This window comes from Primulina tabacum, chromosome 15 (assembly GCF_025594145.1).
Source record: "Primulina tabacum isolate GXHZ01 chromosome 15, ASM2559414v2, whole genome shotgun sequence".
NCBI classification, from domain to species: Eukaryota; Viridiplantae; Streptophyta; class Magnoliopsida; order Lamiales; family Gesneriaceae; genus Primulina; species Primulina tabacum.
Genome location: NC_134564.1, coordinates 3,862,695 through 3,878,126, shown reverse-complemented (window position 1 = coordinate 3,878,126; position 15,432 = coordinate 3,862,695). Strand labels below are relative to the sequence as shown.

Here is a 15,432-nt window from a genome sequence, read left to right as displayed (position 1 = left end):
TCCTTCCTCAACTTTTGTAATTCCTCAACCATGATAAGAGCCTTAGAGCCAACCCGAGAGTTTTCATCCTTCTTTACAGACCGATCATGAGGATGAGATTCATCCTCGGATTTCTTTTGCTCTCGCTGAGGATTCTTGTCTGGAGTTATTTTCCCAGCCATGGCTTTTTGAACAGCCATCGCAATCCACTAGGCTAGATCTTAGGGGCAACATTGATGGTTTGCTAAGGGTTGTTAGGGGGCGGATTATCCCCGGGGATAGCTGAGTCAGTGGTCTCACTTTTAGAGTGATTCCTTTGTGATGAATTTCGAGTGAAAATCATATCTACGTCTATATAACGACTTCCTGCATACGACGTCAATGATGTTGCTCTGAAAATTGGGTGAGATGCGTGAGCAATTTCTCGGGCAGAAATGTGTTCTTTCCATGTATGTCTTGGCTGACCGAGAAGATGAACACGAGCTTGATATCTTGTCTACCTAAGAACAAAAAAGCTTGTTTCAACCCATAAATTTTTTTGTGTAATTTACAAACCAATCGAGTATTAGAATTCTTGACTTCAAATCCTGGTGGTTGTTGCATATACACCACTTAATTGAGATGGCCATGTAGAAAGGCATTGTTGACATCCACTTTTTTAATTTTCCATCGCCGAGCAACATCAATGCTAAGAACAGTACGTATGGTTGTGGGTTTTACAACTGGGCTGAATGTTTCATGATAATCAAGCCCCGAAGTTTGAGAATATCCTTTGGCGACAAGACGAGCCTTGTAACGAGCAATAGAACCGTCCGGATGTGTTTTAGTTTTAAAAACCCAACGACAACCAATAAGAGGTGTGTCATTAGGAGCAGCAACCAAAGACCATGTTTGATTGGCTAATAAGGCACGAAACTCAGAGTCCATAGCTTGACACCATTGTGGATTCATGGCAGGCTCTTGAAAGGTTAAAGGTTCTGAGATTGAAGTGCTGGCAGCAAGGAAAGCTTTGGGCTTGAAAATACCATCCTTGGCACGAGTAGTCATCGGGTGATAGTTCACTATGGGCAGGGAAGCAGCAGCTGGAGAAAGTGTGGTGGACAAAGATGAGGAAGAAGAAGACACGGGCATAGAAGCTGGAGAGGTAGAAGACACATGAGATGAAACCTCATTGGTAATTGGACATGATGAGGAGTTAGAAGTAAAACCGGAATGTGATGGTGGTTGAAAAGTGACTGGGGATAAAGTTGACAAATAAAAGGGATATGAGAACTTATGAGGGACAGCCGTGACAGAGGCTTGAGATTCATGACTGAAAGGAAAGGTATGTTCATCAAACTTAACACTCCTAGATATATAAAGACGTCCACTAGCACTTAAACATTTATATCCTTTGTGTTTGTCACTATATCCCAAGAAGGTGCAAGGAGTGGATCGAAAGTCAAGTTTATGATTGTTATATGGACGTAAACATGGAAAACAAAGACAACCAAAAACTTTGAGAAGAGAATAATCATGATCATGTTTATATATGCAGGTAAGAGTGATATTACCATGTAAACCTGCAGTGGGAAGACGATTGATTAAGTGAACAGCTGTAGAGAAGGCATCTTCCCAATAACTAAAGGGCAACGAAGCATGAGCAAGAAGAGAAAGCCCCATTTCTACAATATGCCGATGCTTACGCTCTACGACACCATTCTGCTGAGATGTATAAGGACATGATAACCGATGGATGATTCCATTATTTTGTAAAAAAGAAGACAGTGACCGAAACTCCCCACCCCAATCTGTTTGGAGAATTTTAATTTGTATATTGAATTGTACTTCAACAAGTTTTTGAATTTTAACGTAGCAACACTGGCATCTGATTTTAGTTTAAGGAAATAGATCCAAGTGAAGCGACTGAAGGCATCAACAAATCTTATATATTAACTAAAACCAGTACGTGAAGTGGTACTTGCCGATCCCCAAACATCAGAATAAACAAGAGCAAAAGGTTCAGTAATAGCAGTGCTCGAAGTAGGAAAGGGAAGAGAATGAATTTTGCCAAGTTCACAGGATGAACAAAATTTCATAACATCATTTTTAGGAGCAGAAAGATTACAACGAAAAAGAACACTTTTAACAGCAGCTAGGGAGGTATGTCCTAATCGTAAATGCCATTCATCTAAGACATGAGAAGGCCCTTTAATTGAAAGTAAGTGCAGAGGATGCTGAGAGGACACCGAACTAGAAGATGAGATGAGTCCAGATTTTGAGGCAGAGAGTGATGAACCAAGGTCAAACTTGTAAAGTCCTTCATGCAAGATCCCTTTGAGAAGAACTACTTGAGTTGTGAGATCTTTGACAAGACAAAACAATGGGTGAAATTCAAAGAAAACACTATTATCTTGAGTAAACTTACTAACACTAAGTAGATTCTTAGTAATAGAGGGAACATGAAGAATGTTTTGTAAAAGAAATATAAGATGAGAGGAGGGTGAATGAAACTTAGAATAACCAATATGAGATATATCCAAACCTGCACCATTACCCAAGTGAACTTTACCAGCACCAGAGTACTCAGAAGCCAATGGACATATTTTCAAACTCATTAGTTACATGATGTGAAGCTCCGGAGTCAGGGAACCACCAATCTTCATTCGCAGATTCAGAGGTAATAGTGGTGAAGGCAGTGGCTGGATGTTGATGAGCATGGCGATTGTATTGATGTGGTGGTGGAAATCGAGGGCCATTAGGATCTGAGGAAGGATTGAACTTCTTCTGGATGTATTCTTTGTCAAACCTATAGTAGCAATATTTGCTACATGAACTGGAATTCCACAAATCTGACAAACAGGTCAACCATTGTTATGTTGCCAAGATTTACGTCCACCGCGGCAAAAACGTCCCCGACCCCAACCTCTGGGAGCAGACGGAAAAGACTGATAAGGAGTGGTGTTCTTTTTGAATGAGGTCCCAGTGGCAATATTGACAATGGGAGTGGAGCCATCACTCGAAACATTGAAGGCATCCAGACGTCCTTCATGGGCTAACAACAAGGCACCAACCTCTGGGAAGGATGTGAAATCAACTCCGGAGGTAACATGCACAACCACTGAATAATATTCCAGACCAACACCACCTAGCAGGTAAAGGATTTGATCCTCTTCAGAAATAGCATGTCCACATGCTACAAGGATATCCATGTATCCTTTCATCTTGGCTATATAATCCTTCATACTTAAACCCCCTTTCTTTAAGGTTTGAAGCTGAAGTTTATAGTGCATTGCTTTAGCCTTGGAACGGGAAGCAAAGAGCTGTGACAATCTCATCCAAAGTTGTGTCGAAGTGTCGCAGCTTATCATCTGGATTTGCATGCTTTCAGACATAGAGGCAAGAAGAAAGGAGAATAGAAGTTGATCTTGTCGACACCAAGTAACAAACTGAGGATTTATGAACTCAGAAGTGCCTTCTGTTGAAGTTGTTGGTGATGGTACATGAGGATTTTCCATGATAAAAACTTCGAGACCAAGGCCCCGAATGCCCGCAAGGACTTGAATATTCCATAGAAGATTATCATCACTGAGTTTTACAGAATTGATTTGGTTGGCTGGATTGATGAGAACGACATTGGAATTGGGGGTTTGGATGGGATTGTCAATTGAAACAGAGGTGGTAGCCATTGAAGGCTCTGATACCAAGGTAAAAAACAAAGAAAGAAGGAACAAATTGACAGATGAATTTCATAATTTCACGTGTATTGATTTACAAGATGACACTGAGCATAAATACACAAATGAATCAAAACAGATGTTGACACGTATCTAACCATTTCTGTTTTACAGTTACAACCATTTCAACAACTTCAAATCTTATCAATAGATGTTGGGTTTAGTTTGATGGGCCAATGTATGGACTGGTCTTCAATCATGGGCTTCCAATTCTTTAGTTTACTTGACTCATACTAACTAAAGAGAAGATACATATATTAACGAAAACACACAAGCATTGAGTGTACAATGTAACAAAGGCTCACAATTCGTTGAAAATACTTCAAAATTATAGTCTATGTTGTCAATCAAGAAAGCAAGCATATATTGAAAGAAAACTATGTACACAATAAATTGGAAACATCAATACCATTTAGTGTTTGAAATGTGGTAAAAAAATGCGATTTGAAAAGATTTGGGATTAGAAATTTCATTTTAAGTATTCAGAAATATGATATTTCAAAACGAGATTGATATCCGATAAAATTGGTTTGACTAAAAGAAATTAATGGGATTTCATAGGATTTGAACTATGACAATATAAAACGCATTTTTAAATATTAATTTTGTATATCTAACTTGTATAAATTTTATATTATTTTGCAAACTTAATAAAATATGATATTTCTAAAATAATGTATTATAATTCACACATTTTATTTATATATATATATATATACACACACATATAATATTTTGATGAATTTATGTACATATGAAATACAAATATTTTATACTTTAAAAAGTCCTACAACTACTAAAAACCTCTACAATTGTTAATATTAAAATTTAATCTATCAAATTTTGATCAAAACCTCATAATGAGCATTATAGTTTTTCATTTCTTAAAAAAATTAACAATGATATGGTTTTTTTTTTGTAATTTTTGACAATTATTTTTTCTTTTATAGTATTATAAAAAATATATGAATATTTACAAAAATGTTAATGATGCAATATATTTAAAAATATGTGATGTATAATTTTTATATCAAATAAATATTATTTTTAACCGTCAAATCCAAATCATGCTTCACATGTCAAATTTTATGCCAAACACCAAAATGAAATGATGACAAGTATATGGATTCCAAATCCTAATCTTATTCCTATTCATCCAATCAATCACGCTCATTTTAGGGGCTGGGCTCCACGACACCGTTTTATTATAAAGATGTAAGGTTTTGTTTTGTATCATATTTTGGAATATATATATATATATATATATATATATATATATATATATATCAAAAACTTGTGTGAGACGGTCTCACGGGTTGTATTTGTGAAACGGATCTCTTATTTGGGTCATCCATGAAAAATATTACTTTTTATGCTAATAATATTATTTTTTATTGTGAATATCGGTAGGGTTGACACGTCTCACAGATAAAGATATGTGAGACCGTCTCACAAAAGAACTACTCATATATATATATATATATTTACATTTGATAAAACAATAAACTAAGAAGAAAATTGAAAATAAGAACATTGTAAGAATAATACTAATCAGCTATTAAAATATAATTACATTTGATAAAACAGTAAACAATACATGGAAAGTGGGAGGAAACTCACGATGAAGACCATACCAGGAATCAAGAGGTGCGCTGAAATAACTCGCACTTGCGTCAGATGTTTGGTCTTCAATTCACTGAAATCAAACATGGTAGGTACATATGTGTCTTATGCACATTCTTTATTCGTTTTTTAAATCTGGTTTTGAATTGGAGATGTCTCCTCTGGATCACGACAAAAGTGTTAGATTTATAGTATAAGTTGGATTAAATCATTGAGAATTGTAAATCATGAGCGTGAGAGATGTGTGTTAACATTTCTCATATCGGCTGAGTTAAGTCTTTATGACTCGCATATATAAAATTGGACAATAATCGAAAAGACCAACGAAGGACAAAAATAATATTATCCCCATTGTTTTCCATCCCTTTTCAAATCCAAAAAATGCAGTCATAATTAGTAGATAAACTAGAACAGCGTAGCCTATTTATTTAACATTTTCTCCGGTTACTATCTAGAAATTGCCGTGCTTGAGTTCGATGGCTAAAATAATTCAACATTTTCAACATAATTTATTTGTAATGGTCCGGTCAAGAAATATACCAGTTACATTTATATATTTCTTTTTTTAAAAAATATATATATATAATCAAACAATTTAATTAACAATAAACAACTCTTCTTACTAGATCGTTCGTTCCATGATCTATAATTCATTTCACGTCAAAATCCAATATTCAAGGAGTAGAGCTCTTGTGAGACGGTCTCACGAAATCAACCTTACCGATATTTACAATAAAAAGTAATATTATTAGTACAAAAAGTAATGTTTTTTCATGAAAAACCTAAATAATATATATGTCTCCATCTCACACAAATTTTTGTGATATTCAAGATAATGTTTCGTTTTTAGATCGAATTATAATAAATCATTCTTCCACCTTAAAAAAGTCGATATGTCCGTCTCCAAAGAAGTCGATTTTAATATTGTATTATTAATTTGAAGATAGCTATACATAGAATCTCTTTCATAATAATTAACGTTATATTGTAATTTGTTTTTCTTATTTTGTTTTTAAAAATGTTTTTTAGGTAAAAATTGGTATGAAAGAGTTTCACGAGTCGTATTTTGTGAGATATATGTCTTATATGAGTCATCCATGAAAAAATATTATTTTTTATGCTAAAAGTATTACTTTTATTATGAATATCGGTAGAGTTGACCCGTCTCACGAATAAAAATTCATGAGACCGTCTCACAAAAGATTTACTCATTTTTTATTTAATAGGGTTTAAATCGTGTGTGTCGATTTAAAAAAGTAATTTTTATAATAAACAAAACGAAGGGGAAGCATCAAATTTGGTGCAATGCTGAATCTTCAAAATAGGACAGCGCCAAATTGAATACGCTATCCAAACAAAGCAAGTATAAATAAATGCCATTCAAGGATCACGAGCGCAGCCAGAGCTATATTGCGCCACAGGAACACTACACACCAACCTGATAACTCTGCACATTTTTTGCATTCTCACTAACGTGCGCGGTGAGCCGACTGCAACCGCATTATGGCGATCTCTATGCAGTTCTCTCGTATCTCTATCCGTGCCGACCTCTTCTCGCCGGATACCAGAATATTCCGGCAGCGGAGGCCGGCATTCGTCAGGTGCACCGCGGCAGGGGAAGCTGCCCCGTCGTCTTCCGCCTCGGGGGAGTCGGAGTTTGATGCGAAGGTGTTTCGCCACAACTTGACTAGGAGCAAGAATTACAATCGCAAGGGTTTTGGGCATAAAGAGGAGACTCTCGAGCGAATGGGTCAAGAATATACCAGTATGTCGCATTGAAATTTCTTTTATTTTGCATTAATTCTTGATCTTACTGTTTCTGGTGAAAGATGGTGGGAAGTGTTTTTTTTTCCTAATTTACTTCAGCTCCATTGTGTAATTTACCTAGATTTCGTATGATTCATGCATTTGGAGTATTTCAGGCGATACCATTAAAAAATTGAAGGAGAATGGGTACAAGTACACCTGGGGGAATGTTACCGTGAAGCTTGCAGAAGCCTATGGATTTTGCTGGGGAGTTGAGCGAGCTGTCCAGATTGCGTACGAAGCTAGAAAACAGTTCCCCAACCAGAAGATTTGGATCACTAACGAAATTATTCACAACCCCACTGTTAATCAGGTTTCTTTTCCTTGAATTCTTACTTGCAGAATGGCTTTTGGTACAAAATTTAGAGTCATTTGATATGAATGAGTGCTTGAAAGGAAATATCACCAAATGTCGTCATTTCTTAAGGTCAACCTTTCCGAATCACTCTTTTTCCCCCTCATTTTCTTGAAAACAAACATTCAATTTCTGGTTGTGATTTTTTGCCTTCGAGGTTTCTTGATGGTAATCACGTTGAACCAACAAAATCAACGTCGAGGAACATTTTTGTGGTGCTTGAATTGTTCAAGATTCTTTTTTGTGTTTGATGCGTTGTGATATGTAGTAATATTGGTCTAAAAATATTGAGTGAATCCCTTTCCTTTTTCTTATTTTTATTATTATTGTAAAATCATCTGTTGAAAGAAATAAAACTTAATAACTATTAAAAGGAAAAAATTATAATTGCTGGATCACATCTCCTGTACACTGATTTTTGCGAAATTCGTTGCTTACATGGTGCCAAATTCGGGTCATGGATTCAAACTTCTTGGCATGCAAATTCCATGTATTTCATTAAGTTGTTCTTAGCTTAGCTAGCTTATGTTGCCTAATGCTCGACCGAGTTACATGGGTATCCTTACATATAAATCCAGAATATATTCTCTGATTCTTGGCTTATTCATGGGTTGTATTAGTTTTGGGTCACCTCCTGTGAACTCGATTTTTGGGAGAATTGAGTTAAGATAATAACTAGTAGTTTGGCTATTTGACTTTCTATCAACAGAAGCTTGAAGAGATGGACGTGAAAAATGTTCCTGTCGACAATGGAAAAAAACAATTTGATGTTGTTAACAAGGAGGATGTTGTTGTTCTTCCTGCTTTTGGAGCTGCTGTAGATGAGATGATGGTTTTGAATGATAAAAATGTGCAAATAGTTGACACCACTTGCCCATGGGTGTCGAAGGTACTTTTTTACTATAAAATTTTTTGTTCTATTGATCATCTTTATTCAAAACAAAGTGTGTCTCTCTCTCCCGAGTTCTAAACTTTTGTTTTTTACAGGTTTGGACTTCGGTCGAAAAGCACAAGAAGGGAGAGTATACGTCAATTATCCATGGTAAATACTCTCACGAAGAGACTATTGCAACTGCTTCTTTTGCTGGAAAGTATGTCATTGTAAAGAATATGGCAGAGGTAAGCTTAATCTTGTGCTTCATTTTAACTATATTCTTTGTCGATCATGGAGAAATTAAAAAAGATTGGTGTAGAAGTAGTTTACATGTGGTTGTGACTTTAGTAATGCTGTAATAATTACAGGCAACATATGTATGTGATTATATTTTGAATGGCGAGCTTGATGGATCCTCGTCATCCAAGGATGCGTTTCTCGAGGTAAGCTGGGCATCTTATGCTGCTGAAGTTGAACTTTATTTTCTGTATTCAGATTTGAAGAGATTGTTTCCTTTGCAGAAATTTAAATATGCTGTGTCCAAGGGTTTTGATCCAGACGTAGACCTTGTAAAAGTTGGTGTTGCAAATCAAACAACGATGTTGAAGGGTGAAACAGAGGAGATTGGTTAGTTACAAACCAGTGTCTTAGTTTCTCAACATGTTAGTATTGTGTGGCATGTGAATTGATGTTGGTCTTTTATCGTACAGGAAAATTAGTCGAGAGAACCGTGATGCGCAAGTTTGGAGTGGAAAATCTTAACAACCATTTCATAAGTTTCAATACTATTTGCGATGCAACTCAAGTAAATTCTTTATCTCCGTTTTCTAAATATATCATACCTTCTTTTTTGTCCTTAATATGATTTTGAAGAACCGTAGAGTTTTTATTTCTAGCGATTCTGTTTTGGTGACTTGATTTATGAATATGTGTGTGTGTAAAAAACAGTACAGAATGCTTATGATTGTCCTTTAACCATTCAGTTCGGTGCATCTTGTCTGACATTTAGCCGTTATATTTAGGAGAGACAAGATGCCATGTTCAAACTGGTTGATGAGCAGTTGGATCTTATACTAGTCGTTGGTGGTTGGAACTCAAGCAACACTTCGCATCTTCAAGAAATTGCAGAGGAGCGTGGAATCCCGTCTTACTGGGTCGACAGCGAGAAAAGGATAGGTCCCGGAAACAAAATAAGTTACAAGTTAAATGTACGCTTCTACTGACCGTTCGATCTCGTTATCATCTATCTGGTGCACAGACATTCTTTGATGTTTTATGTTCAAATTTAGTGAGAGAATGCATAACTTAAGATTTAATCAAAGCCTAAAACCATGACAAAATGCACAAAGGGTTAAAATTTTACTGGTGTGTCTTAATCTAGATTACAATCATCACTTATTTATGTAGGTGAAAATGGTGGATAGATATGGTAGGAAATCTTTCGTACAATAACTAAATTATTACCAGCTCATATAATAACAAAATATATTCTTTTATTTCTAACATTTTAAAGTTGCATTTGACAGCATGGTGAGTTGGTAGAGAAAGAGAACTGGCTACCAGATGGTCCTATTACAATCGGTGTCACTTCTGGTGCATCGACGCCTGATAAGGTAACCTAAGTTTGCTCAACTCTCTAGAATTTTGAAAGATTGTGGGCTGCAGCTGATCTATTTTTCGTGGCATTAAATGTTTTTTTGCTAGGCTGTTGAAGACGTCCTAGCGAAAATTTTTGAGATAAAGCGCAGGGGAATTGCTGCAATTAGCATAGACCGTCCTATAACCAGTATCACGTTGATTTTCTGGGAAGCTAACTCGTAAGGGCTTATAGAGGTATGGAGGAACGAGTTATTGTCCAATTCTTCGTCGTTGAACGAATACATACATACATATATATATGTATGTGTATATATGTTTATGTGTAGTTATATTCACTGATAAAAAAAAGTACCTGCACTCTTTAATTTGTATTTGTAAGAGATAACTGCGGCATGCTTCCTTGTTATGGAAAGCCCGAGTTTGTTGCTTTTGTGCTTCAAACAATTCAATTTTTTGGTGTTTTTATGTTGTGATATAAAGATATGTGTTTGGGTTAATGGGGCACAAACTCAAAATACAAGAGAAACAAACAGGACGTCTCTATAAATTTTTAAAATTAAGAATGAAATAAATAATTGTTTCTTCTTCGTTCTTTGGTTATACAAATTTGTATTAGCCGATATTATTTATTTCAATACTTTTCCGGAAGAAAATGAGTCCAAACTACTTTCATTGATAGTACAACATCAACTGAGACATGAAAAGGATACGGACACTTCTGGTCTGTAAACTGGTGTAGTTAAAAATCGATATTCAATTTTAAAACCTGCGACGAAATCATAATTTTTAACAGTGCAAGACCAGAATTGCGATTAAATTGTATCTACCGGCACATCATCCATCATCACAATAGTCAGTTACATCGAAAAATAACTAAAATTGCCGACAGAAAATGACGAAATCGTAACTATTCCTACCTAATACTATAAAGTAGGAAGCAAAGTGAAATCGATTAGTACATACAGCTTGTGAATTTTTGTTTTTGAGTCAAATAAAACAGGCTCAAATGTTGCCATATATAAATAAATTATTAAAGTCATGAGGAAGTTGCCAAAATTGAAGGCTTGGAGTTTTGCATTAAATGTTGACTTCCGAAATTAATTACTACAGCTGTTGCTTGGAGACCGGAGAATCCAGCGACAAATATTGTCTTAATATTCATTATTATTTTGATAGTAAGTAATTAATAAACATAATTACTTATAAACGTTCTCTTGTATTCCATTATTGACTACGGCCGGTTGAATTATAGCTGATAGAGTTAAAAATTCAAATTAATGCTCATTTATTAATGGTGACACGATGATGACAAAAATTAAGATTAAACGTGAAAACAGACTGAACTGTGACAATTTAGGTGACCAAAATGGAAACGACCAAATTACGGTTACATTTTAGATTAGATCTCTTGTGAGACGGTCTCACAAGTCTTTATCTGTTAGACGTGTCAACTCTATCGATATTTACTATAAAGACTAATATTCTTAGCATAAAAAATAATATTTTTTCACGGATTACTCAAATAAGAGATCTGTCTCACAAAATACGACCCGTGATACCGTCTCACATAAGTTTTTGCCTACATTTTATCCACAAAATAGATTATTTGTTACTAGGTTTTTCCTAAAATAATTCCGACCCTCATAAAAAAAATTATTATCATAATTTGTTTTCAAAGATCATAGGTATATATGTCACCAGACACCATTGTTTTCCATGCAACTTCGGCGTCGTGTATGTCGCCGGCGTTTCGGCTTTAATCATTTTTCGTGGTGACATTTCCAAAAGAATTGATCAATCAGTTCGATAGACTTAATTATGTTGGTCCCACGTGCGGAATTTGAGATAATAAAACCCGAAAATAAAGAATAAACTGGACATCGAGATTTACGTGGAAAACCCCTAAAAATTATTAGGGTAAAAACCACGGGCAAGATGAAAAGAATTCCACTATAATATTTTGTGGTGTACAACTCACTCACTGTGTTTCCAAAGAGAACACACACTCTCTTAATACAGGAAAACAAAACACATCACAAATATTATAAAACTAAGCACTCAAATGCTTATAAGATGAGAGAAAACTCGAAGAAGGGATGATTTCAGAATGAAGGGGGGAGCTCTATTTATAGAGCACTTTGTCCGTGTGAATACGCGTCAAAAACGCGTATGAACATTCCGCTTCAAATTTGATTCAAATTTGCCAACTGTCCCTTTCATCCATTTAATAAACGTTTTTCTTGAGTGGCCCATTTTCTTTGAAAAAATCTTGCCGACATTTCTCTCACTTGGAGATTTGATTGAGAAATCAAACACATCTCTACGCATCTTTTCAATCTTGTCATTCCCTGCTGCTTACGTTTCTGCTAGACCACTTGAGGATCTACACCACTCAAACTTATCAGTGTTCACTGGCTTGGTCAGAAAATCAGCTATGTTTTCTTTCGTATGGATCTTCTGCATATCCACACTTTCTTCATCTACTACTTCCCGCACAAAGTGAAATTGAACTCCAATGTGTTTCGTTCTGGAATGAAAGGCTGGATTTCTTGCGATGTGCAAGGCATACTGACTATCACATAACAAAGGAACATTCTCTTGTTTGTGCCCGATCTTCTGTAATAACCTTTTAATCCATATTGCCTCCTTGCAAGCTTGAGTAGCTGCCATGTATTATGCCTCCATTGTAGATAACTCCACAACTGTCTGCAGTTTTGAAACCCAGCTTACTGCTCCCCCTGCGAGTGTAAACACATAACCAGTAGTAGATTTTCTCTTATCAGGATCACCCGCATAATCTGAATCGACATAGCCCCTGAGTGTAAAATCTGATCCTCCATAACATAATGCAGCATTCAAGGTACCCTTAATGTATCTAAGGATTCTCTTAACAGTGCTCCAATGCTCTCGTCCAGGATTCGCCATATACCGACTAACTGCTCTCACTGCTTGACCAATGTCCGGTCTTGTACAGATCATGGCGAACATCAAACTTCCCACTGCTGATACATACGGTACTCGAGACATCTCCATCCTCTCTGCTTCACTGCTAGGACACATCTCGGAGGATAACTTGAAGTTAACAGGAAGAGGGGTCGATATTGGCTTACTATCTTGCATGTTGAAGCGTTGCAAGACTTTTTTCAAATAATTTTTCTGCGAAAGCCAAATCTTTATGTTACTTCTATCTCGGTGAACTTGCATCCCTAGAATCTTGTTTGCTGGTCCCAAGTCCATCATATCAAATTCCCTAGCCAACTGTGCCTTCAATCCTTGGACCTGATATTTGTTGGGGCCTGCTACCAACATGTTGTCCACTTACAACAGTAAAATAATATAATCATCACCAGACCTCTTGAAATATGTACAAGGGTCTGCACTTAGTCTGTTGTATCCAAGGTTCGTGATATAGGAATCAAATCTCTTGTACCAACACCTCGGCGCCTGTTTGAGATCGTATAGAGATTTGTTCAACCTGCAAACCAAGTTCTCTTTGCCTTTTCCCACAAAACCTTCTGGTTGGAGCATATAGATTTCTTCTTCAAGATCTCCATGAAAAAATATTGTTTTCACATTTAGTTGTTCTAGATGTAGGTCAAACACCGCACATAATGCCATCACCACTCTGACTGTTGTAAGCCGAACCACAGGAGAAAATATCTCATTGAAGTCAATGCCTTCTTTTTGAGCATACCCTTTTACCACCAATCTAGCACGATACCGCTCTACTTGGTTATTGTCATCACGCTTGATCTTATAGACCCATCTGTTTCCAATGGCTTTCCTTCCTCATGGTAGTGTAACAAGATCCCAAGTTTTATTCCTGTCTAATGCCTCCAACTCTTCTTGCATTGCTATCATCCACCAGGATACATCCGAACTTTGAGTAGCCTCGTGGAAACTCGATGGCTCACCATCCTCTGATAATAGACAATATGCAATGTTGCTTTCAGTGATATAATCTGAAAGCCAACCTGATGGTCTTCTGTCTCGAGTTGACTGCCTCACATTGGAAACCTCAGACTCAACATGTTCTTGTTCTTCGTGCTCTGGTACTGCTTCACAAGAAACTTGACCTTCGTCCGCCTTATTTTCCACCTGAAAAATAGTAGTTTCTGAATTCTGTGTGCCTTTGTCTCCCTTTACTTTATCTTCCTCGAAGATAACATCCTGTTAATGACAAGCTTGTGGACAGTAGGATCCCACATGCGAAACCCCTTTACTCCATCAGCATAATCCAAGAAGATACATTTTATGGATTTCGAATCCAACTTCGATCTTTCTTGCTCATTGTACAGAACGTACACAAGACTTCCAAATGTAGACAAATGAGAATAATATGTCGGCTTTCCGGTCCACATCTCCATCGGAGTCTTCAGATCAATCGCCACTGAAGGAGAACGATTGATAATATAACAAGCAGTTTTGACTGCTTCCGTCCAAAATGACTTGTCTAGACCCGCAGTCCTCAACATAGCTCTTGTTCTGTCCAACAAGGTTCTGTTCATCCGCTCTGTCACTCCATTCTGTTGAGGTGTGTAAGCCGTTGTGAATTGTCTTTTGATGCCTTCATGTTGACAATATGCATCAAATTCGTCACTGATATATTCTCCTCCATTGTCAGTCCTCAGACACTTGATTTTCTTTTCTGAATCAAGTTCAACCCGCGCTTTGAAATCTTTGAAGATCTGGAGAACATGTGATTTCTTCTTGATTCCCAACATCTCCTAGAGAAATTATCAATGAACGAGACAAAGTATCTCGCTCCTCCTAGGGATACAACTGGTGCTTGCCAAACATCCGAATGAATAAGCTCCAATATGCTTTTACTCCTGGCAGTAGAAGTGCCAAACTTTAATATGTGTTGTTTACTGGTAACACAGTGCTCACAAAAGGGTAGTGACACTTTTGTAAGTCCCGGCAGTAGCTTCCGTTCTGAGAGAATTTTCAATCCTCGTTCTGACATATGCCCGAGCTTTCTATGCCATAACATTGTTAATTCTTCTCCTGAACCAATTGATGCAACAGCTAGTTCTGCCTCTTTGTGTGTTTCTCCCAAAAGTACATACAGATTTGCAGCAACTTTTTCCGCCTTCATAACCACAAGCGCTCCCTTCACAATTTTTATGATCTCGTACTCGATACGAGTTTTGCGCCCGATGTCATGCAATTGCCCCAAGGACAAAAGATTTTTCGTCAGTCCTTTCACATGTCGTACCTCCTGTATGGTGCGAATGGTGCCATCAAACATTTTAATTTTGACAGTACCGACCCCAGCGATTTCCAAGGCATGATCATTTCCATGAATACAGATCCTCCCGAGACTGGTTCATAATGACCAAACCATTCTCTCCGAGATGTATATGCCACGTCGCTCTTGAATCCATAATCCATGTGTTACAAAATTTGTGCCTACCTTCTGCAACAGTTGCTGCTTCGTTGAATAATATTTCACCACTGCCTGAAGTACTGACCACATT

At 36.7% G+C, this 15,432-nt stretch overlaps 1 protein-coding gene across 1 annotated transcript; it reads left to right on the top strand.

Annotated features, from left to right (window-relative positions):
• Positions 1-6,703: 6,703 nt before the first annotated feature.
• On the top strand, positions 6,704-10,413 carry LOC142527201 (4-hydroxy-3-methylbut-2-enyl diphosphate reductase, chloroplastic-like). The gene is made up of 10 exons (XM_075631938.1): positions 6,704-7,083; positions 7,241-7,437; positions 8,189-8,368; positions 8,467-8,598; positions 8,722-8,796; positions 8,875-8,980; positions 9,064-9,158; positions 9,376-9,561; positions 9,880-9,966; positions 10,058-10,413. Exons 1-10 carry the CDS (start codon positions 6,822-6,824, stop codon positions 10,172-10,174), a joined length of 1,437 nt encoding a protein of 478 aa, XP_075488053.1. The 5' UTR covers positions 6,704-6,821; the 3' UTR covers positions 10,175-10,413.
• Positions 10,414-15,432: the final 5,019 nt, after the last annotated feature.

Excerpts from the sequence above, each read along its gene's own strand:
- LOC142527201 (XM_075631938.1), top strand. The coding sequence starts at position 6,822 with ATGGCGATCTCTATGCAGTTCTCTCGTATCTCTATCCGTGCCGACCTC. Across the intron at positions 7,084-7,240 it reads AATGGGTCAAGAATATACCA|GCGATACCATTAAAAAATTG; the intron begins GTATGTCGCATT and ends GGAGTATTTCAG. Across the intron at positions 8,369-8,466 it reads CTTGCCCATGGGTGTCGAAG|GTTTGGACTTCGGTCGAAAA; the intron begins GTACTTTTTTAC and ends TGTTTTTTACAG.